This window comes from Myotis brandtii, unplaced genomic scaffold (genome assembly GCF_000412655.1).
Source record: "Myotis brandtii unplaced genomic scaffold, ASM41265v1 scaffold621, whole genome shotgun sequence".
Classification (NCBI taxonomy): domain Eukaryota; kingdom Metazoa; phylum Chordata; class Mammalia; order Chiroptera; family Vespertilionidae; genus Myotis; species Myotis brandtii.
In genome coordinates, this window is record NW_005370372.1 from 4,064,490 (window position 1) to 4,089,637 (window position 25,148).

At 52.5% G+C, this 25,148-nt stretch overlaps 2 protein-coding genes across 6 annotated transcripts in view; one reads left to right on the plus strand and one right to left on the minus strand.

Annotated features, from left to right (window-relative positions):
- Positions 1 to 1,117, plus strand: part of ZNF467 (zinc finger protein 467) — a 6,139-nt gene extending 5,022 nt beyond the window's left edge. The window contains exon 6 of the mRNA XM_005880050.2: positions 5 to 1,117. Within this exon, the coding sequence (XP_005880112.1) occupies positions 5 to 848 (844 nt within the window). The 3' untranslated portion in view covers positions 849 to 1,117. The remainder of the gene's footprint in view (positions 1 to 4) is intronic.
- A 5,233-nt stretch (positions 1,118 to 6,350) lies between these two features.
- On the minus strand, positions 6,351 to 23,188 carry KRBA1 (KRAB-A domain containing 1). 5 transcript variants are annotated; one of them, XM_014528185.1, is made up of 17 exons: positions 22,576 to 23,188; positions 22,022 to 22,135; positions 21,170 to 21,307; positions 20,353 to 20,487; positions 19,045 to 19,176; positions 18,660 to 18,842; positions 17,650 to 17,805; positions 16,477 to 16,692; positions 15,866 to 16,042; positions 15,257 to 15,430; positions 14,715 to 14,867; positions 13,828 to 14,001; positions 12,971 to 13,195; positions 12,786 to 12,890; positions 10,816 to 10,920; positions 10,154 to 10,315; positions 6,351 to 8,510 (listed from the first exon to the last, which is right to left on the minus strand). In XM_014528185.1, the coding sequence occupies exons 1-17, from the start codon at positions 22,742 to 22,744 to the stop codon at positions 7,588 to 7,590; spliced, it is 3,441 nt and encodes a 1,146-aa protein (XP_014383671.1). In that variant the 5' UTR covers positions 22,745 to 23,188; the 3' UTR covers positions 6,351 to 7,587. The 5 variants fall into 5 exon arrangements, with proteins under 5 accessions (XP_014383671.1, XP_014383670.1, XP_014383669.1 ...); XM_014528184.1 differs by having other exon boundaries at positions 20,353 to 20,490; XM_014528183.1 differs by having other exon boundaries at positions 10,816 to 10,917; positions 20,353 to 20,520.
- Between the last annotated feature and the right edge of the window lie 1,960 nt (positions 23,189 to 25,148).

Here is a 25,148-nt window from a genome sequence, read left to right on the forward strand (position 1 = left end):
GCAGCCACCGGGGCGAGCGGCCGTTCCCGTGCTCCGAGTGCGACAAGCGCTTCAGCAAGAAGGCCCACCTGACCCGCCACCTGCGCACGCACACGGGCGAGCGGCCGTACCCGTGCACGGAGTGCGGCAAGTGCTTCAGCCAGAAGATACACCTGGGCTCGCACCAGAAGACGCACACGGGCGAGCGGCCCTTCCCCTGCACCGAGTGCGAGAAGCGCTTTCGCAAAAAGACGCACTTGATCCGCCACCAGCGCATCCACACGGGCGAGAGGCCCTACCAGTGCGCGCAGTGCTCACGCAGCTTCACGCACAAGCAGCACTTGGCGCGGCACCAAAGGGTGCACGAGGCGGCCTGCCGCGCCCCGCTGTCTTCCGATGTGCCCGCCCCTCCGGGTTCTCCTGCCCAGACCCTGACCCCTTCCCCTCCGGGACCTAAGCCTTTCGTCTGCTCTGATTGCGGACTGAGCTTCGGCTGGAAGAAGAACCTCGCCACGCACCAGCGTCTGCACGGCAGCGAGGGGCGCCCCTTTGGATGTGACGAGTGCACACTGGGCGGTGCCACCGAACCCTTGGCCTGCGGGGATCGCTGCACACAGGCGCCCCAGGGCGCTCCCGCCAGCGAGCGGTCCTTTTCCTGCCCAGACTGTGGACGCGGCTTTGCCCACGGGCAGCACCTAGCGCGGCATCGGAGGGTGCACACGGGCGAACGACCCTTCTCCTGCGCGCAGTGTGGCCGTCGCTTCGGCTCGCGGCCAAATCTGGTCGCCCATTCTAGGGCCCATAGCGGCGCCAGGCCTTTCGCCTGTGCGCAGTTCCAAGCGGGTGAGCACTGTGGCAGGATGGCCTAGGCCCTGACGGCTGTTTTTCGTTCCTCTCCATCTTGCTGGGGAGACATCCGGAAAGGATAACCAGCTTTAACATTCTGTAACAAAGTGCTGAGTGAACCCTTGCTGGGAATAATTCCTGCCTGCATCCTTGGAAGGCTCCCACCAAGAGAAGCCCTGGAAAGCTGAAGTTCCCCGGACCACCCCTAGCCAAGTCAGGAACCTCTACAGGGGGAGGGAAAGAATGGTTATCTGAGTACTTACAGTGTCATTAAAATTTAAATCTGAAGTTTCTAGGGCTTTTAAATGAGCTGGGGGAGGGAACCCCTGACTAATCCACACACAGAGGACCTGGCTTTACCTACCCTGGGTGAGTTCCACTTACCCAGCTGCTGGTAATTGCTCTACCAAATCAACATATAATACAGCTAATTTCCAAACCACTCCCCTGCTCCCTGCCTCTAGCTCAGAAATTTGACGAGGAAGAAACAGTATACATTTCCCATGCCAGGTGTTGAAGGCTGGAACATGGGGAATACACAGAGAGGGGGCAGGTGCCCTTTGGCTGGGCTGTTCCCATGGAGACACGAGGCAACCCTGGCTTCTGGAGCTCTAGAACTTCTGCTGTCTGCAGCTCTCCCAAGGGGCTCTCAGAAAAGCAGCCCCAGCTTCCACCCTGCCTGGCACCATGAGGAAGGACATTAGTGGTGTATGAAATTTCTTTCCCATCACACGTTTAAGTTGTCGTTATGATGGATGCTTGAGCCAGACGTCTCTGTAGCTGTGCCTCCCCAGCCGAGGCCGCTGGGAGAGCTAGCTGCCTGTCAGTAAAGGGAAGGGGTGGGGTGATGGGGAACAAGTTGAACCTGGAGTGAGGAGTCCTGGGTTTGACCCCTCCTGTGCCTCTTGTAGACTTGGAGCAGCACATTCATTTTCCTGGGCCTCTGCTTTCTCATTACAATAAGATTATTGATGTTGATGAGGGGCAAGGGAGAAGGAAAGGGGGGTTTGAATGCAGTGAGTTTTAACAGGCAGCTGGGAGAGCTCGCTGCTGGTCAGTAAAGGGAAGGGGTCGGGTGATGGGGAAACAAGTTGAACCTGGAGTGAGGAGTCCTAGGTTTGACCCCTCCTGTGCCTCTTGTAGACTTGGAGCAGCACATTCATTTTCCTGGGCCTCTGCTTTCTCATTACAATAAGATTATTGATGTTGATGAGGGGCAAGGGAGAAGGAAAGGGGGGTTTGAATGCAGTGAGTTTTAAGTTTCCTGGCCATGAGCAGGTGGTCACAGTAAATATGACAGTGTGGCTATAAATGGGGCCATTGCGTTGCCCCAGCAGCATTGTAAATACTTGGAGATTTCACATAAAAATCTGGACTTCCAGCTTCTCTCATGAAAAGTCAGAAGATCTGGCAGCTCATGACTGGGGCTGAGCAGAAATTGGCCTCATTCAACCAAGGGACACTGACCCCCAACTGGAGGGGGCTTGCACCCCCTCACCCGCCACTCCCTCTCCTGAGATCCCCACCTCCCTTTCTTTAGAGGTCTGTGGTCCCTCTCCCTGTTCCACTCATTACAGTGAACTTCTGATATCTGATGAAGGTGCATGGGCCCACCTGGGGCTCCCGGCACAGCAATGACACTCTGTATATCAATTTGGAATTAAATAAATACCTGAGATGCTGCCAGTTGTGGGTCAATGCAGAAGCTCTTTTTGGTAAGTAGAGAGAAAGGTTGAAGGGAAAACAGTGGGAAAGGCCCAAAGATAAACTTTGTTCTACTGAATTAAATAAATACATGAGATGCTGCCAGTTGTGGGTCGATGCAGAAGCTCTTTTTGGTAAGTAGAAAGGTTGAAGGGAAACAGTGGGAAAGGCCCAAAGATAAACTTTGTTCTACAGTTTTGCCAACAAGAATGGTTCTCAACACATTAGAATCTCCTGGAAACGTGAAAATATACCAATAGACGTGCACTTTTCTGTATATTTGTTATATTTTAACAAAGAGTTTATATATGTCCAGATTGGTAGATATAAAGATGGATGGATGGATGGATGGATGGATGGATGGATGGATGGATGGATATAGACAGACAGACAGATGACAGACGTCAATGCTCTCTCCACTCGAGACCAATTGAATTAGAATCTGCATAAATGGGGCCTGAACCTGATTTTCAAAACTTTCCCCAACTGATCCCAATGTGCACCCAGGGATGAGGACCATGGCTCTAGGGTCTTGTCCTTCATCACCTTAAAGTCCAGGTTCAGGTTACCACCAAGCCAGAAACATTTAAACATTTAAAATGGAAAGGATGGAGTCTGAGGACATGCTGGGCAGACACGGATGCTCCAGAATAAGAAAGAACACTTTTCTAACTTCCTTCCTGTAATGATGTCTGAGCAGCCTGTTAGCCCCAGAGAAACAGGCACAGCGCTGAGCCCCAGATGTCAATGTGCACAGTTTCGATGAGAATCCAAGGGCTCTATGAACACTTGGGAAATTTCAGTAAATTTATTCAAACAGCCTCACTCACTCTCTGGTGTCTCAAATCCAAATAAATGCACCATTCATTCAGATATTCAGTTCCTGTTTATTGAACACCCCTCTGTCCCTGACCCAGTGTTTGGTGCACAGATACAATACGGATCTGCCTTCACTCAGAGCTTACAAGTGGTTGCAGGTAAGTAAATTTAAAAATAATCTCCTTTTTTTCTGCCTCAGGCTGCACACACCTACTTTGAGGGTGCAGCTTTCAGTGTCCTCTTGCTCTGCATGTTTAAGGGCCTCACTTTGCTCTGAAACCAATGACCCCAGTTCCAAGTGCAATTCACCCCCTACTGGCTGTGTGACCTGGAGCAAGCTTATTCTCCTCTCTGTGCTTCGCTTTCCTCGTTTGTAAAATAAGAATGATAATAGTATTAACATCTGCCTTAACTGTTATGAGAAGTAAGGAGTGAAGGAAACTATTAAAAAGTGCTCAATAGTTTTCTCTATATAAATATTTTCTGGTTTATTCCTAGATTCTTGAATATTTTTTGCCATAAATGAAAAATTTTAATTAAAAAAAATTAATTGTAATAGATTATAGATTCTTTTCAGTTGTCTATGTGTATGGTCATATCACTTGTAATGACTCCTTTCCTCCTCCTTTTGGATTTTCATGCCTTCTCTTCCCTTGCCTTACTGTCCTAGCTAGAACATCCACGCTAATGCTGAATAATAGTGAGTGTATTTCCTCTCCTTGTTCCTGATCTGAAGAAACATTCATGTCACCATTAAGTGTCACGTTTACGATAAGTTATTTTTTTGGTAATCTCTATCAAATTAAGAAATTTCCTTTCATCCTAGCCAGTTTGGCCAGTAGATAGAGTGTCGGCCTGTGGACTGAAGGGTACCAGGTTTGATTCCGGTCAAGGGCATGTACCTCAGTTGCAGGCTCAGCCCCAGCCCTGGTCTGTTGGGGCGCATGCAGGAGGCAACCAATCAATGTGTCTCTCTCACATTGATGTTTCTCTCCTTCTTTCCCCCTCCCTTCCAGTCTAAAAAACAATGGAAAAAATATCCTCAGGTGAGGATATGTCACCATTAAGTATCACGTTTACGCTAAGTTATTTTTTTTGGTAATCTCTATCAAATTAAGAAATTTCTTTTCATCCTAGCTGGTTTGGCTCAGTAGAGTGTCGGCCTGTGGACTGAAGGGTACCGGGTTTGATTCCAGTCAAGGGCATGTACCTCAGTTGCAGGCTCAGCCCCAGCCCTGGTCTGTTGGGGCGCATGCAGGAGGCAACCAATCAATGTGTCCCTCTCACATTGATGTTTCTCTCCTTCTTTCCCCCTCCCTTCCAGTCTAAAAAACAATGGAAAAAATATCCTCAGGTGAGGATTAACAAAAAAAGAAATTCCCTTTCTAACCCTAGTTTAGAGTATTTATGGATGTTGGCTCTTAACAAGCCATCTTTCTGTGGCTATTGAGATGATCAGATGACTTTTCTCCTTTATTATGGTGGTAGGTGACTACTAGTGATTTTCAAATGTTAAAACCAGCCTTGAATCTCTGAGATAAACCCAACTTGGTCATGCTGTTTTATTTCTCTTTATAAATTGCCAGATTGTTTGAAAATACTTATTTAGCATTTTTGCTTCTTTGCACATTTTTGGAGGTTGGCTTCTGGTTGTCTTCTTGTACTGTCCTTAACTTTTGGTTTCACACTTATATTAGGCTCATAAAATGAGTCAGGGTATTCAATATTTTTCTGTCCTCTGGAATAGTTTGTGTATTACTGAAATGATCTCCTTAAATACATGGTAGAACTTATCAGTGAAGCTCTCTGGATCTGCAGTTTTCTTTATGGGAAGATATTCCATTCTATGCAATTTTTCTACTTCTTCTTGAATCTGTTTTAAGTTGTATTCTTCTGAGAGTTGTATAGTTCAATCAAATTTTTGGCAACGTTGCTTGAAATATCTTTTCATTTTTATATGGTCTGTAGCAGTATCTACAATGATGGCACTTTCTTCATTCCTAAGATTGGTTATTTGTGACTTTTTACACTTGATCTTAGCCAAAAGGTGTGCCTACTTTTTGTTATTGACGAATTATACCACAAGCTGGTCAATTTCATTTTTTGTTAAAGAAACATTTTTTGGCTTTCTTGATTATATCTAATATATAATGCCATTTCACTCATTTTTGTTCTTATCTTTACATGCCCTCAACTTTTATCTGGATTTCCTTTGCTGTCCTGTTTTTACCTCCCTGTAGATCCTCAGCCTTTTCTTTTTCACATACTCATTATATCCACACATTTCTCAGTACTGATTTAGCTTTATCCTCAAAGTTTGATATATGGTACTTTCTTATAGCTCAGTTCAAAATATTTCTTCTTTCTTCATTGACATGTGGGTTACTAGGAACATAATTCTTATTTTTCCAATATATAAGAATTTCTCATTTTTTATTGGCTTCTAGCTTAGTATGGTCAAGAGAACATATTCAGTATAATACTGTCAAATTTGTTTAATCTTGCTCCAAGGGCTTACTATATGGTCAATTTTTGTGGCTGTCCTGCATATACTTGAGAATATATATTCTGCAGCTTGTGGTCCAGTGTTCTATATATTCATCAACCGAGACAACTTTAATTGGCTTGTTCAAATTTTCTGTATCCTTCCTAATTTGTTCTATCAACTTCTGGAAAAGGCATGCCAAAATCTTCCAAATATGACTGTAAATTTGGATGTTTTCCTTTTAGTTCTTTAAACATTGAGGCCAGCAGAGGGAAAATGGAATGTATAAAAACAAACAAAACCCACAACGTTGTCAATACAACAGAAGGCAGAAAAAAGGGGGGAATCTCCAGAACAAGTGGGACAAACCTAGGGAGAAAATGGTACATTCAAATCCAAATGTTAGAGATTTTATTACATGTAAATGGATTCAGGGCTCCAATGAAGGAACAAAAAATTTTGTCAAGCTGGATTAAAAAATAAAATCCAACTATAGGCTGTTTACTGAAGGGTACCGGGACTGAAGGGTACTGAAGCCACAGCTAAAACACAAAGTTGAATCAAGTCTGGTCTGCCAATGAACCAAGCTCCTTCTGGAGGCAGCAATGACATAGAGTGTCACAAGCAGAAGATGGTGGCACCCCCACCCCCCACCCCATTGCAGCTTCTCTTCCACTGGACCCCTCTGGGCTAGCCTGGAGCCCTTGGGGATCCCACTCCACTCTGACAGGTTGAAGTAGGACCTTCCCTGCCTGCCTTACAGTGGCCTCATGCTGGCAAATGGCTGGCTGGTGGAGCAAGGATGGAGGGAAGCTCAAGCCCAGGTCAGCCAGGAGCCATCCTCCAGGCTACTTGCCAGGATGGTGACAGGCCAAGCTAGAGCCTTCTGTGCCCCTCACCTCCAGACCTCTGGAATTCCTGAGTTAAAAAAGGCCCCTCAGTTTCTCCCACCAAAGTGACATTTCCCCCATAAAGTAGGTGAAAGTGTTGAACACACTCCCAAAATCCTGAACTGCACACAGATTTTTCACCAAAGTAGATTCTAGAAGGCTTTCAGTGAACTGAAAGTTTCTGGTGTGGCAGTGGACCTGTGGGACAAATGTAATTGCAGATGATGAAGCACCTTACCATTCATTTTATTACTTATTTTCCACACTAAAAAAAAAAAAAAAAAAAAAAAAATTTTGAACTTTTGAACTTCCTGTAGGTTCTGATTAGACCTGGACCACCTAGACTGGTCTAGGTGCAAGTATTCTTGTCTGCTAAGCTCACTTGTCCCAGTAATGATACAAACCAGTCAGCCACGCCCTGGTGTGGACCCACCTAGCCCCTTTCTGTAGGCACCAAGGGCCTTTCCCTTAGCAATTAACTTTGTAATTTTAGAATCGAACTTAGACCAAGGAGTGACATTCTCCCCAAATGAAACTTCTGCCTGTATTTAGCAGGAAAGTGAGAGCCACTGCTTTCCCAGCGCTGAAAGCAGGAAGGACAGGTGTTAGGGAGAAGGGCTCTCCTAGCCTCTCTGCAGCCATTTGGAGCGCCCCGGGCACACGTGCTGTGCACAGGTGTGTAGCCACCATCTGCCTATGAGTTGTGGCAGTTATGATGGCAAAGACGGGAGGGAGCAACATCTGAATGAACCTGAGCCGAGGAGGACAGAGGCGTGGCTGAGGAATGCATCCCAAGCAGTGCCCCCCCAGAGCAAACACATGCTGGAGTCTGGGGCAGTCAGGCCAAGAGAGATGCCTAGCTCTTCACAGCCCAGAGATGGGGAAAGTTTGGTTTGAAAGATGTGCAGGGGCAGACTGGCCCCTGGGAGAGGCAGCCAGGGGCAGAGCATCCTCAGGGCGGAGCTGATGAAGGTGGTTAGAGGCCTCCCATCTTGGGTCCCTATGTTCTCTACCATGCCAGAGTTCCTCCTCAAAGCCTCTCTGGACTCCCACCAATAGGCTGTTTGGGTCCTTGGGCCAGTTTCGGGGCCCAGTTGGAGCAGCTGCTGCAGCTGGTGGCTCTGCATCTGCACTGGTGGCTGGAGAGGCCATCTGCGGGGGGAAGGCAGCAGGCACTGAAGGGGCAGGGGGAGTCTGGGGGCCCCCAATGTGTCCAAGCAGGGGATGCACAGTGAGCACAGCACGGCTGCATGCTGAGGGTGGTGGGTGCTGGGAAGGGCTGGAGCTGGTTCCAGAAGGTTCTGCCTGGGGGGCGCCTGGAGGCAGCTGAGGCACCAGGTGGCGTGTCCCAAGGGAGAGGCCTGAGGCCTCGCCAGCCCTGCAGCCTTCCGCCTGGCCATGCAGGATCTTTGGTTTTGGCCTGGTAGGGCCCTTCTGTCTCCAGTAGGGCAGGTGTCTGCGAGCAGGGCCATGAGCCCAGTGAGGTCCCCGGGGGAGGGCCCGCGGCCAGGAAGCCTGGCCCTTTGGCCCAGGGCCCCTAGGGCACCTCCCTAGCCGATGCACTTGGGTCCTCATGGTGGCCACTTCCTGAGACAGGCCTGCCAGGGCCGAGGCGAGCTGATCCAGCTTCTCTGAGAGGGTGGCGCTGAGGCTGTGGAGCTCCTGCTGCAGAGAACTTCCGCAGGGACACGGTGGCCGTGGGGAGGCAGGTGGCAAAGCAGGAGGGACGGTGGCCATGGGGGGCGGTTCAGGCAGGCCTCTGGTAAGTGGCCTCCCTTCGGTCTTGGCTAAAACCAGAGCAGGAACGCAGGGTGAGAGTTCTCAGGCTATCAGGACCTCTCTCTCCCACTAGGTGTCCCCTGGATTAGTGTATTCAGCATCCTACCCCACTACAGCCTGGCTTTAGATGAGAAGGAAGTGACTCAGGCTTGAGAACATCAATGACAATGTTCATGACATTAACAGTGGCCACATCTCCAGGCGGCTGGCTTTAGATGGGAAGGAAGTGACTCAGGCTTGAGAACATCGATGACAATCAATGTTCATGACATTAACAGTGGCCACATCTCCAGGCTGATTCCCAAATCATGAACCGGATAAACCACAGATTGGGTCTCCAAGGTAACTAAGATTTCTTAGGACACAGGGCTTTCTAGAAAAAGGATCAGTAGGCTCTTGTGCCATCTTTGGGACCAAATGGCCCCTGAGGGCACCTAACCATGCCCTAGGGAGTCAGTGGGCAGGGCCTGGAGAAGCCTCAGCAGACAGCATGAGGCCAAGGCCACAGGCAGCATCTGGAAAAGGGCCCAGGAGGGCCAGTCCAACCTGGGACCTGGTGCTTCTAGAGGGGTGACCAAGGGTCCGCATCAGTACCCAGTGTGAATAGTCATAAGCAAACCACCAGGGATCCCCCAATCCCAACTTTTGTCTTTCATATTCAGAAGTTTTTTTGGGTTTTTTCACCCTAAGTTCTCTTAGAACTGGTCTCCACCTCAGGCAAACCTCACAAGAAGGCCCTGTTACCTGCTGTTCCTCAGACCCCTGAGCCCTAGCTTGGCCCCTTCCTCTTATCAGCACCTCCAGGGCTTCAATCAGAGGAAAGAGTGAAGCTAGAGTGTCTGAAGGACCCCATCACCCCAGCAATGGAACCACTGGGTCACACTTCCAGTCTGGTGTGAGGATCCCCGTGCAAATCCTAGAAATCAGGAAACCCAGCCCATGTCTTAACGTGGTTAGGGAGGCACTTGCTCTGGGCCAGGTGTGATGTGGAACCACATCTGCTATCTTCAGGATGCCCATGGCCAGGTCACACAATGTGACTAGGCCTGTTTCCTCATCTATTCTCTAAAGTCCACTCAAACTCTGAACTTTGATTCTGGGTGTATCCATTCTGGTACATCTTGATTTCTGTTTTGCCTCCGAAAGGTATCTATGCTTTTATGAAAAAGCCAGCTATTTCTATAAGAAAACACTAAAATGAAATAAGCAACTTGAAGTGAGTTCAAGGTGAGACTCTTCCTACTCGTGACCCAAACAATCCTGGAAGAGTGTTAAAAAAAACTTTCCCGCCCTGACTGGTTTGGCTCAGTGGATAGAGCGTCGGCCTGCAGACTGAAAGGTCCCAGGTTCGATTCCAGTCAAGGGCATGTACCTTGGTTGCGGGCACATCCCCAGTAGAAGGGTGTGCAGGAGGCAGCTGATCGATGTTTCTCTCTCATCGATGTTTCTAACTCTCTATTCCTCTCCCTTCCTCTCTGTAAAAAATCAATAAAATATATTTTTAAAAAAACAAAACTTTCCCCCCTGTGACCCTGCAGGAAGGAGCTGAGCAGCAGGAAGGGGTTGGGTGGCTGTACAGATGCTGACCCATGCCCACCCCTCTGCCCAGGGCTCCTGACAACTTGAGGGGACGGGGAGGCCACCACTTCACCTGCAACACTTGGTCCTCTGTGTCCAGGCACCGGATCCCTGGATTCTTCACTAACCCTGAGCTTCCAGGACAGGGGCCGAGCGGGTGACCCAGGAGGCTGGCAGGGCCCCGGCCTGGGCCTTTTCTCTGGCTGAGGGGCAGGGCAGATACTCCCAGCTGCCCCTGCAGAAAGAGCACAAAACACTTGGGGTGTGCACATGTATCATTTTGACAGGGCCATTCTAATTGGGAATATTTGGACATGACCTAAAAAAAAAATCAAGCTTTCAACTCTCAAATACTGATTAAATGAGATGCAAGACGGGCACACTTGGCCCACCAGGGAGCCCAACTGGTCTAATGGCTTGCTGGGGCCTGTGTGACTGGGGTTGGGAACCGGACTGTCTGTGGTCCTCTGCTGCTAGGGCATGACACCTCTGGCTCCACCATTGGGTGGGGGCCGGGGAGAGCAGGTGGAGACGACCATGATCTGCAGGTCCCACCACCAGTGAGACTCTACCAGGGACATGCTGGGGACACTCGGTGCTCTTTTCCACCAGCCCCACTGGGCAGTGAGCAATGTGGGGACAGCCTGGGCTGCAGAAAGGCCAAAGATTTCCTGGGGCCATCAGCCTGAATTGGAAGGATTCAGCCCCCTCCCCAACCAATCACTCCACCCGTACCTCCTTGGGTGCTGCCCAGGGGGCTAGGCCGGCCTGGGGTCTCCAAGCACACTTCTGTCCGGGGAGCCTGGGACCCGCCTCCCGTCTTCTCCTCTGCTTTTCCTGCTGGTCAAACACGAGGTGAGGCTTGGACTGAGAAGCGTGGTGGCCTGGGGTAGCAGGCAGTGTTTCCAGCTTTCTTGACAGGACAACCTCGAAGTTCTCCCAGGTGGAGTCTCACTTTTGACACTTTTATGTTTATTGCCAAATTTTAAAAAGGTTTATCATTTACAAGTAGTGTAAGACCCTGACATTAAGCTCTGGATTGCTGAGGCGTCCATTTCAGAAGATGTCCATCTCACATAAACATACTACAAGGGGTATGACAGCTCCTGGCCAACAACCAGGGAAGCAGCCGGGCTGCCCCACCCCCGGGAAGGTCCCTCTTTCAGAAAGCCTGGGTGACCTAGATCAGTGGTCGGCAAACTGCGGCTCACGAGCCACATGCGGCTCTTTGGCCCCTTGAGCGTGGCCACAAAGTTTCAATCACACTGTACGTGCGCGCCCGCACATGGTATTTTGTGGAAGAGCCACACTCAAGGAGCCGCAGTTTGCCGACCACCGACCTAGATAACTGACCATCTGAGAGACCCTGCTTCTCCCTTCTTGCGTCCTGATTCCCACTTTCATGTTTCAAATTAGCCAATAAAGAGTGAACCCACCAAACCCTAGACGGCCACCACGACGGTGACCAAGACAGAGCACCAGGCCCTCATGCTCTTTCCTCTCTCTTGTGACCTGTGAGTATAAATCCTGCTCCTTAAAGTTCTCTGATGGTTTTGCTGAAGTGTGTCCTATGATCTTAAGAAGCACAAGGTGGCCCAGCCAGAACACTGGCCCAAGTGGAGGAATTGGTGGGGTTTGTACTGAGAAATAAGGCTGGGTGAGCGCCTCAGGCATTCCTAGTGAGAGTATCACTATCCACAGGCTGGGCCCACACAACAGCGTGTGTGTGTGTGTGTGTGTGTGTGTGTGTGTGTGTGTACACATTAAGTGTATATAATGCATACATAATATATATATAACACTTGAGGCCCGGTGTACAAATTCGTGCACGGGGGTGGGGAGGAGGGACCGCAGGAGGTTGGCAGCAGGCTCCAAGGAGGGAGCCAGCCCTCAGCCCCCCTGGGAAAGAGGCCGCCACCCACCCCCCAGTTCCTCATCCCAGCCCAGGGCCCAAAGGCCCCGGCAGGGTCAGGAGAGGAGGCAATAGTTGCTGGATGCCGACGCCTACCCTGCCCCGCCACCGGAAGGTTCCCGGCCTCCTGCCTCCCCTCTCCTCCTTCCCTGGCTGCCACCACTGTGGGCAAATGGCCCCCAGGGAAGGGAGAGGATGGATGGGAGCGAGACAAACCCGTGTGTCGAGGGCTGACTTTCAATAGATCACAGCAACGGAGCTGCTCTGCTACGTGCAAAACCCCAACCCAGAAGCAGGTGGTCTGGATGGTTTAGCACCAGGGGCCGATGCTGATGGGGGCCAGCCAGAGGTGGGGGAGGGGGGAGGGACCATGGGTTACTGGCCTGCCACAGGAGGTTGGCTGTGGGAGTGCATTGACCACCAGGGGGCAGCTCCTGCATTGAGCATCTGCCCCCTGGTGGTCAGTGTGCATCATAGCGACTGGTGGACCAGTGGTTCTGGTCATAATGGTTGCTTAGGCTTTTATATATAGAGAGAGATTATAACATATATATTAAGTTCATGGCTAGGTTTTCTAATCAAACATACTCGTTTAACCCTCCTGGAACCCTGAGTGCCTCAATAGCCCCACCTTCTCTCGGATACAGCTCATCTTACAGGGAACTCAAGCATGGCAAAAGCAGAGAATTTTCTGGCAAGAGTCAGACAAAGTGACAGGTGGGACTCAGAGAACCCAGCCTCTGGACTGTGGTCCTCCTGGGGACGTGCCATACTCAGGAGACCCCAGGCTCACCTGTCCTGAGACCAAAGTGGTCCCTGGGCTCTGTTCTCCTTAGACCTTCACCAGGGCTTGGGGTCGGAGGGCCAGGTCTCTTGCTGCTGGGAAGAGGGTCCCTCTCTGCATCACAAAGCTGGTATCAGGGTGGGGGCCTCAGCCTGGAGCATAGCTTCCTGTCTCCCTCTCCCCCACAAGCTTACCCTGTAGGAGCGGCCGCCAGAGCTCAGGCTCCAGCCTTGGGTCTTCCCCTTCTGAGCTGCTGAGGCTGGAGCTGGAGCTGGAGCCAGTGACGGTGCCGGGGCCAGGGCTGGGGCTCGGGCTGGGGCCGGGGAGGGCCAAGCATGTGAAGCGCAGGGGCCTCCCAGGCAAGATCCCCTTCAGAGAGTTCTCCAGGCAGTGAAGTGGGGAGGGCGTGGTGGCTGTCCCTGGGCGAATGACAGAAGAACCTTCTGTCCATCAGCTTGACAGGTAGGAGGACCCTCTGCCTGAATGAACAGGCACACAGCCCAGTTACCGGCCCCAGACCAGCTCCGGTGGACCTGAACATCCTCTCTGCCATGACGGTGGAGAGAAGTGAAGCCACAGCCTGGCTAGGCCCCCAACCCCTATGGAAATCCAGCTGGGGAACTTTCTGGAAGACTCAAGTCACTGAAAGCCACTAGTAGTCGGTTCCAGCCAGGCCCTGGGTCCTCCTACTCCACTCCCTCAGGACCAGTGTCCAACAGCAGAGACTCAGTTAAGCCCACAGGAGGCCCCCAAAATCAGCTCTTGCCTGGTGGGAGTGTTAGAAACACCATATTTATTCAAACAAGTCAGAGCCTACCGGCACTTCGGCAGGTCAAGGACAGAATTCTGCTGCAAGTTAAACTAAGTGGCCACAGGAGCAGAGGGAGCCCCTGCACTCACTCAGGTGCTCAGCTGGCACCTGGGGAATGAACGGGTGTATGACAGGGAGGGAACAGAGGAACAGAGAGGGAAGGGAAATCTATTCCCTCATCAAAGACTCTGTTTGGAGCGAAAACATCCCAGGAAGTACTGAGGGCAGATGTCAGCTCACCGTCCTGGAGCCACTTCCATGGTCCTGGCCTGGTGGCCACGTGGTCTTTGAGCCCTCGCTGGCAGCAGGCGGGGACACTGCTAGAGGTGAGTGCCTGCGGGCTGGCTGGCCGCAGGCTCCTGGTGGGCACGTCCCCCCTGAGATGGACTGGTTCACACACCTCTCTCCTCAGTCCTGTTTTAATGAGAGGCCCAAAGGCCTGTCAGCCCCAGGGCTCTGTGTTGGCACCAAGGAAAGAAGTTAGTGGACAGAAAACTCTGTCATCGTTGAATTCTCGGGCACACGTGTTCCAGGTGTGGAACACACACCAGCCCTGCAGATGTTCCCAGGGGCGGCTAAATCCTCTGGGATCTCTTCAGACCCAGCTACCTGCACTCCTGGGAGCCCCACAGCCCAGTGACTATGCCAGACCCAAGCACATGGGGCCAGGACAGCCACAATCGAAAGACGCTCCTCCACGGCCAAGGCCGGGCTCAGGCCTGAACTCAGCAGCAGAGAGCCCTGCCCCGACTGCACCCACCATGCAGAGGCGGGCAGTGCTCTCTGGCTTTCTGGCCTCACACTAGCCTCTGCCCAGGTCGTTTCCAGAGAGTCTTTTCTTTTTAAAAAAGTATTTTTATTGACTTCAGAAAGGAAAGGAGAGGGATAGAGAGATGGAAACATCAATGATGGGACTCATTGATCGGCTGCCTCCTGCATGCCCCCTACTGGGGATCAAGCCTGCAACCCAGGTATGTGCCCTTGACCGAGATCAAACCAGGACCCTTCAGTCCGCAGGCTGTCGCTTAATTCACTGAGCCGGACTGGCTAGGGCCAGAGTGTCTTTTCATCTCAGGGTGGATGTGGCCCTTTTCCTACTCCTAGACCCCCCGGCAACCATGCTTTACCTTCCTTGTCTGCCATCCAGTTCTTGGGCTCCACTCTCTGTGGTTCTCTGTCCCCTGCCGAGGACCAGGACCAGGCAGGCTGTGGCCTGGGCACAGATATCTCTCTGAGACAATTCTCCAGGCCCTGGAGTGGGGCACTACGGACTGGAATTCCTATGAAAACCCAACATTTGTAGTGTCAGACAGTCAGAGCTCAGTCTCTGCGAACCCCAGGGACCTTGCCTGCACCGTGTCCAGGGCAGCTGGGCCAGGGGAGGAGGCACAGAGCACTGGACCTGTCATGGCAGTGCAAGGTACCTGAACTCGAGACCTGGCCCCAAGCATGTGTCAGTCCAGGCTCTGAGTGGCCCTGCTCAAGCTGGACCAACATGTCTTGGCCGCCTATTTGTTAGTCAGGTCAGTGGGCTGTGATAAGGGCACCCCGGGTCTGCTGCCAGCATGGGCACGGGGACCTGACTAGGATATGCTGGACACCACAGTGGGCTGGAACGCCTCCCACCCTTTCCCAGGGTTGATCCCGAGCCTTAGGCTGGCCAGCTCACCTTTTTCAGGCCTACGTCCCTGGCTGCCCTCAGAGATCTGGAAATCCAGGTCCCCATCAGTACTGCTGGATGAGGAGAAGCTGGTGGGGGTGCTGTGGGGACCTGGGGCGAGGGCAGGGCCATCTCTGACAAAGCCCTGCAGGCCCAGAGCCGGAAGAGGCCCCACAGTCAGTCCTGCAGGAAACAACACAGCTGGCATCATGGGAAAACCACTAAAGAAGAGGTCCCTGAGCCCTGAGCTGTGGGAAGACGCCCAGGAGCCCTGCCCCAAGGACCTTCCACTGGGGTCTCTCTTTAGTTAGGGAGCTCACAACACTGATTAAAATACCACAGCATGTTAACCCATATGACCCCAGCCATTGGTCTCAGGGGGCTAGAGTAAGAGCTCTTAGAGAAGGCAGTGGGCAGAACAGTTTAACTGACTTCCACCCAGTTCAGGAGCTGTTTGGGGGCAGGCATGAAAGAGACTGGGGGTGGGAGGGAGGGGAGAAGGGCTTACACTTTACGAGACCCAGAGAGGAGGACATAACAGTGTCCTCAGCAAACCCCCCACCCCACCCCTGTGCTATGCAGGGACAAACGCCATCCCCAGGGCATGGCCAAGTCTACCTTGACTGTGTGATCCTCGGGGGTTCAGCTCAGGCCTCTGAGACCCGGGGTCTCCTGGATGGGAGCTCTGGAACCAAGAGGTGGCCGGCGGCGGCTGGGGAGGTAACGACCCACTCAGGGGAATGCCCTTCAGACAGGCCTCCAGGGCTTCCAGAGGTGAGCTCGAGGCACTGCTGGCTGGGACAGGGGAGATGGCCCTATCACCATCTCTGGCAGGTCCCCTGGCCTGGCCCCAGGCTGGCTGCCCCACCCACCTTCTGCTGGGGTGAGAAGTCCTGCACCAGGTATGGGAGCCTGCCAGGCAGGACACCCTCCTGTGGGGGACTTAGATCTGCTCTGTTCATATGGGGGATGGCACAGACTGTCCCCAGGCTCTGAGGCAGGTGGTAGACCCACATGTATGAGTAGCCAGCTCCCTGACAGTCGGGAAATCTCTGCAAGTGAAGGTCCTTATAAGGGAGGGCTCCTGGGCAAGGCTGGATTAAGGAGGGAGTGGATTAACAGAGGGCATTAATTGCTTGAGGATAGTGGGCTCTTCCCCTGTGGACGGGCATAACTTTATTGGGGGCTGAGAACCCCATTAGGACTCAAGCAAATGACCCAGGCCTCACCTTGCGCTGTGGGGCCCCATCTGAGCACTTGGTCCCCACTGGTGTCTCCGTCACCCCCGGGACTGCTGGTGGCACAGGGTCTGTGGGTCCGCTTGCGGAGCTGACAGGACGCAGGTACTGGGGGGCCCTGGGCCCAGCCATCCTCCATCTTCACAGAGAGCACACGGCCAGCGCCAGCACCGGAGCAGGAAGGAAGAGTCTGGAGGGATCTGGGCCCTGCGGGAAGCCCTCCATGAGGCCCTCATGGGTTAGGACAGGGCTTCCAAGTCTCCCCTCTGAGGTAGTCACACTCAGTCACCAGCAGATGGACCAACTCACACTTCCTGTCCTGCCACCAGCCTCCCCTCACCCCCCTGCCCCTCCGAGGGGCACCTCCAAAGGTTTCCACAGAGGAGCCAGGTCAGTCCTCCCCAGGAAGCACCTATCAGGGTCTTTCCTCCAAGGCCAGCACACCTGTCTCAATTAGACTTTCTCAACGTCCTGAGAAGCTGCGGAGCACAGGAGAGCTGAGCGTGTGGAAATACTATCCCAGCCTACTAGGCCATGATGAGAACCCCCACATCCAAATTATGCCCCAAATGTCTACTGGGCTGAGCTCTGTCTTCTGTTCTCAGTCTCCTTCCCCTACACCATCCCGTCCTTCCTTCTGGAATTCCTGGCTCCTACTCTAAGAGCCGATCTGGACTGATGAAGCACCTCCTGCGTGACCAGCTTCATTTACGGTGACTGGACAATCCCCAACATCTGGCCACTCCAACCAACACACAGAAATGTGGCCTGAGTGTCTCACTGTGGAGGGTCACCCACAGCCCTGCCTAGAGCAGAGGAAGGAATGGATGACGTCCAAGGCCCTCCCAGTGCAGCCAGTGCCTTTACCTCCAGAATTCCTTTTCCAGGCCCCCGGATCCTCCTGCAGCCGTGGTTCCCCTGCTCCTGAAGGGCTGGGGTGGGTGTCCTGGGCCAATGGGATCTCCTTCTGATCTGGACTGATGAAGCACCTCCTGCGTGACCAGCTCCATTTACAGTGACAATCCCCAACATCTGGCCACTCCAACCAACACACAGAAATGTGGCCTGAGTGTCTCACTGTGGAGGGTCACCCACAGCCCTGCCTAGAGCAGAGGAAGGAATGGATGACGCCCAAGGCCCTCCCAGCACAGCCAGTGCCTTTACCTCCAGAATTCCTTTTCCAGGCCCCCGGATCCTCCTGCAGCCGTGGTTCCCCTGCTCCTGAAGGGCTGCGGTGCGTGTCCTGGGCCATTGGGATCTCCTTCAGACAGTTCAGCAGCCCCTGGAGGGGACAATCCCCAGACGCTGCCTCTGTTTTCACTACAGGAAAAAGCAACACATTTCCACCCTGAGCCCAGTGTCCTCAGTCTTTGTGAAAACAACAGGTGGACAATCCAGGTAGGCAGGTAAAAGAGTTCAGGGCCAGAAATCTGGAGGTGTGGGTCATCTGTAACTCATTCAGTCTTGCACAGGCCACTGTCGTCTTGGTGGCAGGTTTAAAATCTCTGTCTCCATACCTCCCAGAACTGGACAGAGAAGAGAAGGGACGATAAAGGCAGAGCACACGGTGTGACTCTGAACACAAATGGAGGAGTGGGCTGATGGGTCGCTGCTTGTAGACAGTTCTCTGGGCCCTGAACAGGACTTATATCGAGGAGGCCAAGCCTTTTACACACACACACACACGCACGCACGCACGCACGCGCACATGCACATGCACATTACTGTACTTAAGCCTCACACAGCCCTCTTAGGTGGAAACAATGACCCTCTTTTACAGATGGCGAAACTGAGGCTCAAGGCTTCAGGAGTCTTGAATCTGCACAGTTAACAGATGTCAGACTCCAGGACAGGCATTCCTGGCCCCACCATACTGCCCTGATCCCCCAATTCCACGGTAAGTGTCGAACTCACTCAGCACCTCCTCCTCTGACATCCCACAAATGGGCGCATAAAGAACACAAAAGGATCCAGGGTCTGCTTTGAGTTTCCTTCTACCAGCTGCCTACATGCTATTCTAAGAAAGCCACCTGGCTCCAGAAATATGACCCTGATGATATGCAGCAGCCAAGTCGAGAATGATCCTTCAGGAAGACACTCGATTTAAAGGGAAATAGCTCTAGAAAGCCAATTCGAGTTTTAACCTTGGCCTGAGACAGGTCCATAGGACTCACCTCCCCAGGGTGGGCTCCCAGGTCCCAGCTGCACCCGGGTTAGCCGTGACATGCCCAGGCCTGGGACAGGAGGCGGTAAGCTCGAGGACGCCTCAGGGTGCTGGGGCCCAGGGACAAGGATTTCCTTCAGGCAGTTGATGAGACCTTGCAAGGGGCTGCTCCCAGGAGAGGTTCCTGTGGGACCTGAAAGATCGGCCAAGGTCAGTGCAGCCCTGATGGTGGCAGCTGTGAGATGACAGGGCATCTGAGATCCCCCACCTGTGAGAATGGGAGGGTCCCTGCTCTATTGGGTTGTCTGGAGGCTGAGATGGGAGAGAACATGCCTCCATTTCCCTGTCCCACTCAGCTCCAGGATAGACCCACTCTAGGAAAGCCAGCCTCTCACCTGCTCCTGAAGTCCCTCTCTGCTGTTTTCTGTGGCTCTTCCTTCTGCCGGGGCTACAGGTGAGAGGACTGCACTTCCCGTCTGGGGCTCCAGGGCCTTCCTTCTCCGTAGGCTCCTGTGTGTCTGCAGTTTCTGTAACAAGAGAGACAGGAAGGCCATTCCAGCCCTGGCTCCTGACCCCAGGGAATTGCCCAGATCTGGTGCCCACAGAGGGAGAGGCCTCTCCAGCCCCAAATTCCCAGGGGGCAACCTGAACTAGTCGTAGAGCCAGCTCCTGCAAGGCTTGTCCCCGAGGTCTTGCCTGGGGAAGACCTCTGCTTCCTCCTGGTATAACTGTAAATACCAAGACTGTTCACTCCAAATGCCTGGGACCCTCCCCCAACTCCAGCCTCTGACTTTGGCTCAGCAAGTGACCCCAGCAATCTCAACATACAGGCCCTCATTCTGCACTCATGTTTGTCAAATGTGGAGTCTTGGAAACCCCAGAGCAAATCTACCAGGCGACACTTGAAGCCACAGGCCCAATGGGGTATGTTTTCCAGGAGTGCCAATTTTATTCCATATTAATTTAAAATATTTTTAATAAAACAGATATTCAGACAAATGCAAAATTTGCAAAATTTTTAAAAAATAAAGTGAGATCCCCCAGAGAAATTCTGATGACTACCCTTGCCCTCCTCTGCTCTTAGGGTTGCCTTAATGAGAAGGTCTGAGAATCAGATCAGGTGTGCACAGGTATGTTACCTGCTGATAGGCTTGTATGTCAGCAGCGGCCCCAACTTATATGCATGAGCAGCGTGAGCACACAGTACTCCATGAGCAGGGCTGGGTGACGGGCCACCCGGACACTGAGCATCACACCTCCTCTTTGGTTCATAGACAGAGGCTGAGCACTTGTCCTGCTCTGCAGGGAGCTTGTCCCCATTTAGCAACAAGGGAAACCAAAACTTAGATGAAGCTGGACCAACATGTCTTGGCCGCCAAGTCTTAGAGAAATGAATAGGGCAGTGATGGCGAACCTTTTGAGCTCGGTGTGTCAGCATTTTGAAAAACCCTAACTTAACTCTGGTGCCGTGTCACATATAGAAATTTTTTGGTATTTGCAACCATAGTAAAACAAAGACTTATATTTTTGATATTTACTTTATATATTTAAATGCCATTTAGCAAAGAAAAATCAACCAAAAAAATGAGTTCGCATGTCACCTCTGACACGCCTGTCATAGGTTCGCCATCACTGGAATAGGGCATGGGGTCCGGTTCTCCTGAATCCAGAGTTGGAACCTGCCCCCACTGGGTCACACTCACTGATGGGGATGGGGCTTCCCTGCCTCCTGGCTCCAGGTGAACTGCTGGACGATGAGCTACCGCTGGGCTGGTGGACGGGCGTGTCTGGAAGGCAGTTGAGCAGGCCTTGGAGAGGGCAAGTTGCCACCGTCACAGCTGCTGTCGGGAGGAGGGAGAGGACCCTGGAAGCTGAGATTTATGCCCAGCAGGTAAAGTGCTCCATTCCGGCCCTTCCTTGCCATATTCCACTAACAGGACATCAGTAAGCTCTGCCTTGTCACTCCTGAGCTCTAAAACGTCGACTCACAGTCACAGTCTTGTTCTGATTAGATCCCTCCCACCCCCACTTTCTATTTCCATTACTATCAACAGAGTGGACTCAAAGGAACCCTATAGGCTGGGGCTGATGGGGACCGACCCCCTGAGGAGGTGAGGCCTGAGCTGAGAAGGGCCAGTGAGAAGGAGAGACTGATGAGGTGGGAAGAGCACAGGCTGGGAGGGGGACCTTTGTCCCCACTGGCCATTCAAACAAGGCACAGCTTAGCCTTCCTCACCTTAGAACAGGGACCGGCTTCACCTGCCACGCAGGGCACAATGTGACGTGGCCACAGGATGTGGATGAAGCCATGTGGAAACCACTGTGAGAAAACTCAGAGGCTGCTGTTCCATCAGCTATCCATGTCTCTGAGGCAGGCACGCTGCCAGGGCATTCATGAAAGGGAAAGACTCCACCTGGGGTCTGGCAGCAGCTAGGCAGGCACACAGCACACACATGGCACTGCTCACAGCTTAAACTTCACCTTGTGGAGTGCAAAGGCTGCCCTGCTGTCCGACTTACCTTCGGGGTTCGCCTGTTCCCCATCCAGGCCGGCTCTCCCGCTCTCAGGGCCGATTTCCCCAAACAGGAACCCCGGAATCTCCTTCACCAGCTGCACCAGGGCGGTGAGGTGCAGGCTGTGCTGGGGTGCTCCTCCTGCTGGAGAGGCCACAGTGAATCCCCACTCCCTACGTCAGCTCAGCACTCACACTTCTGTATGCGTTTCATGTGGTCCCGCAACCACATAAGGAGCGGCAAAGGAGAGACAGATGGCTGAGATAAAGAGGACCAGGGCTCAGGCCTGGGGACCTGCCCACGGGCACAGCCAGGACTGGGAGCTGGGACCCCGGGTAACTGGCCTCTTCTATATGCTGTCTTCATTACCTGTTACTCCTCTGAGGGGAACACCAAAGCTTGCATCCCCATCCCCTCTCACCATTGGAGCCCTCTGCCTTTCCTGGCACTGCCCCCCACTAAATCTCCCGGCCTTGCCCAGGCTGGGTCTCTGGTTGCCAGCCCTGTGGCAGCACCTTCGGGAACTTTAGGTGGGCTCCGCATGGGTGGTGGCAGGAAGGGGGCCCACAGAGGTGATGCACTCCAAGGGAGACCCCAGGTTTTCTCTGAGCAGGTCACTCAATGGGCAAGTGTACCAAGCTCCCAGCCCAGAGGGATGAGGGGTGAAAGGTCAAGGTGGGGTTAGGGTCAAGAGCTTGGTGGGGTGGAGAGGACTGATGTCACAGTGTCTCATGGGAAGTGGAGCTGGGAGCTAAGGACCACATGGTGGGAGGGAAAAGAGTGAGTCCACTCGGGTCTAGGCTGCCCAGGGGGACCAGGATACCCAAAGGGGCCTGGCCGTCTACCAAGATTACTCACCTACGGCACCTCCCTTAGGAGGCTCCTGTTCCTCGCCAGCTTTGCTCCTGCTCATGGCTCGTCCAGGCTCCGCAGGAGACAGGAAGGCAGAGAGGGGGAGCAGGTCAGCTGTCCCTGAGAAAGAAGAGGGACAGCTCCCCTGGAATGGAAGCTTGCCTCTGCCCCCTAAGCCCAAGCATGCAGGCGACCCTGATGCCCGTATATCCATGCATCTGTTGACCCATGTGTTCACGTGACCACCAAACCCCAGGAACCAAAGAGTGTTAGGACCCACGAAACCACCTTGCTCAGTGTTTTGCCAGCTTTTTAGCACCCCCACCAAAGCAGACCCAGAACCCTAGTGTAGTCCACAGAAGCAACAATGGCGTAAAACATCAGTGAGGCCCCCCCAGCTCAGCTGAGGCTCTCAGAACACCACCTCCAGCAGTGTTTCTTTTGTAAAGGAATATTAAGGCCTCAGCCTGGGGTGATGGATCTAGCCCACATTTCCACTTTCAGCTCAGGCTCTTGCTACACCTCCCCAGAAAGGCCCCAGGGCACGGCCAGCTCCTTACCCAGGGAGACCAGCGCCTGGTAGTTCTCCTGCATCACATCCCTGTAGAGTTCCCTCTGCCTCTCCCCGAGGAGCTGCCACTCCTCCTCAGAGAACCGCACGGCCAGGTCCTGGAAGGCGATGGGCACCTGCGGGCACAATCTCGGGGGAGTGGGCTGGTTCCATCCCATCAAGGTCAGGTGCACACAAAGGAGTGGGGAGCAGCAAGCGTGTGGTGGGCCTCTGACACACGGGAGCAGGCAAAGGAGCAACAGCAATCAGATGGAAGTCGACTGTGTCCCCAAAATGCTATGCTGTGAATGTGGCCTTATTTGGGAAAAGGGTCATTACAGATGTAATTAGTTAAAATAAGGTCATACTGGAGTAAGTTAGGACCTTAACCCAATATGACTGGCGTCCTTATAAGAAGAGAGACACAAGAGAAGGCCATGTGATGACAGAGGCAGAGACTGGATTGATGCGACCACAAGCCAAGGAACGCTTGGGGCTACCAGGAGCTGGGCAACTGAACCCTAAAAAGCAAAACCATGGATTAGGGGAAACTACTATATATTAATGGGGACCAGTAGTTTTATTGCTAGCTTTACCCAGTGGCCAAATAAGTTTCTATTGAATGACTACAAAAAACATTTTCCATAAATGTTAAAGGCACGCTTTAAAATTAAATATCCATTGCAGTTTGAAGTTATTTATTACATGTTCTTACAAGCTAATATCTTTTTAAAGTATGATACTTTGCAAAACACTGTGTAATATGAAGTGAGAATTCTCATGACCCGTCCGCAATGTGTTAAGGATCTGGCCTAGTCTGATTTATCTATCTGTCCTCTGTGAGTTCGCTTAGTAAAAGTCAATTTCCTGAGAACCATAACCTAGGGGTGTAATGATCAACATCAGGCTCTGCCCCCGCAAAACAAGAGTTCCACCCAGACACACCGTCCGGAGGCCAGTAAGAAGAATCAAATCAGGACGGCCTTGGATGTTCATTTCTTCTCCAACTTCTGGTAGCTCAACACAGAACTGACTCGGCAGGTCCGAGTTAGATCCAGGGAAGAACATGTTGATAGTATGGACATACCGAGTTATGGAGGGTCCACCTTTCTAACAAGGCCGCTCCCGGGACCAGGGATATTGGCTGACCCCTGCCTGGACTCCTCTCTAGGTAACTCGTGCCATGCTGTGAACAGCGGCCAGCCTGGACACCTCCTATCTGATGACAAGAGCTGGGGGTTGTGGGCATGTACGACTTCCCCGATACACCCATTTCCATGTACCAGGTGCCCCAGCCACCCAGCCAGCCTCTCCGCTCTATCGGCCTCTCTCCTCTGCCCTCTCTAACTTTAACACCCACACACTAAAGGCAACGTGCTGGCTGCTGAGTGACACATGTCACACGGAGGCTCTGTTCTCGAGGGGCTCACAGATCAGCGGAGGCATGATCCTTACATGTTTCAGAGCATTTCAGATCTCCTGCTTGATACAAAACAGCCCTACCCTGGTGACACACTTATCCTGTGTGAGGGGCAGAGGTTCCAAAGTGAGGAGGAGTGAAGCAGCATGCAGAGTGGATAGACAGCCTCAGGGCCAAGTCTAGGGCTCAGGCCTTTGGACTGAAATTTTGGTGTCCCTTCCCTGTGTTTGACTGTGACTACATCCTATATAGTAAAAGCGTAGCATGCAAATTGTCCCCTCAACCAGGAGTTCAACCAGGGGGTGGGGCTGGCCAGGGAAAGGGAGGGAGGCCCCAGGCAGCAGCGGCAGGAGGCCCCGGCCGGCAGCAGTGGTGGTGGTGGTGGTGGTGGTGGTGGTGGTGGGGCCCCAGGCAGCAGCAGCAGGAGGCCCCAGCCGGCAGTGGTGGTAGTGGTAGTGGTGGTGGTGGTGGTGGTGGTGTGGCTGGCATCCCCTAGGGACCTTACCAGTGCACGAATTTCGTGCACTGGGCCTCTAGTCCAATAATAATAAGATCCGTAAACCTTAAGAAACTAAGCATCCAGCATCCAATTTTTTAAATTACTATTACCCAGTAAAGTGTGTAGGGATAGACATGGGGGATCTGTATCAGACAGTCCCATTCCCAGTAACCTCGTAATAAAAGCTGAACATTGAAACAGATTTGTTCAAGTCGGTGATGGGGAAAGGGTACAAGTCCTGACCACAACAAATGCTCCTGTGCCACTGCTAAATGGCATGGCCCAGCTGGCGCGGGGAACGGGGCATAAGGCCCCAGCAGAGCCAAACGATAGTTCTGCCGGAGAGCTAGTTCAAGCCAGCAGACAGCATCTGTTTAGTAAACCAGGTGGAAAATACTCTGTATCCTCAGCTTCTCCCATCAGAAGCTCTTACAACATAACAACTGACAAAACAAAAGGGCTTTGAGGTTCAAAGGATGTGCTTCACAGCTTCCTTTTAATTGGGGCTGATTTCCCAACTCATCCTAGATCTACTAAATCATGATTTAGTGCTTTCAGGGTTCAGAAATCAACATTTTCAAATTTCCCAGGGGATTCTGACATGCAGTCCAGTCACAGGCTGGAGACTGGATGGAACCTGCCTGGTCCCCAGAATATGAAACTC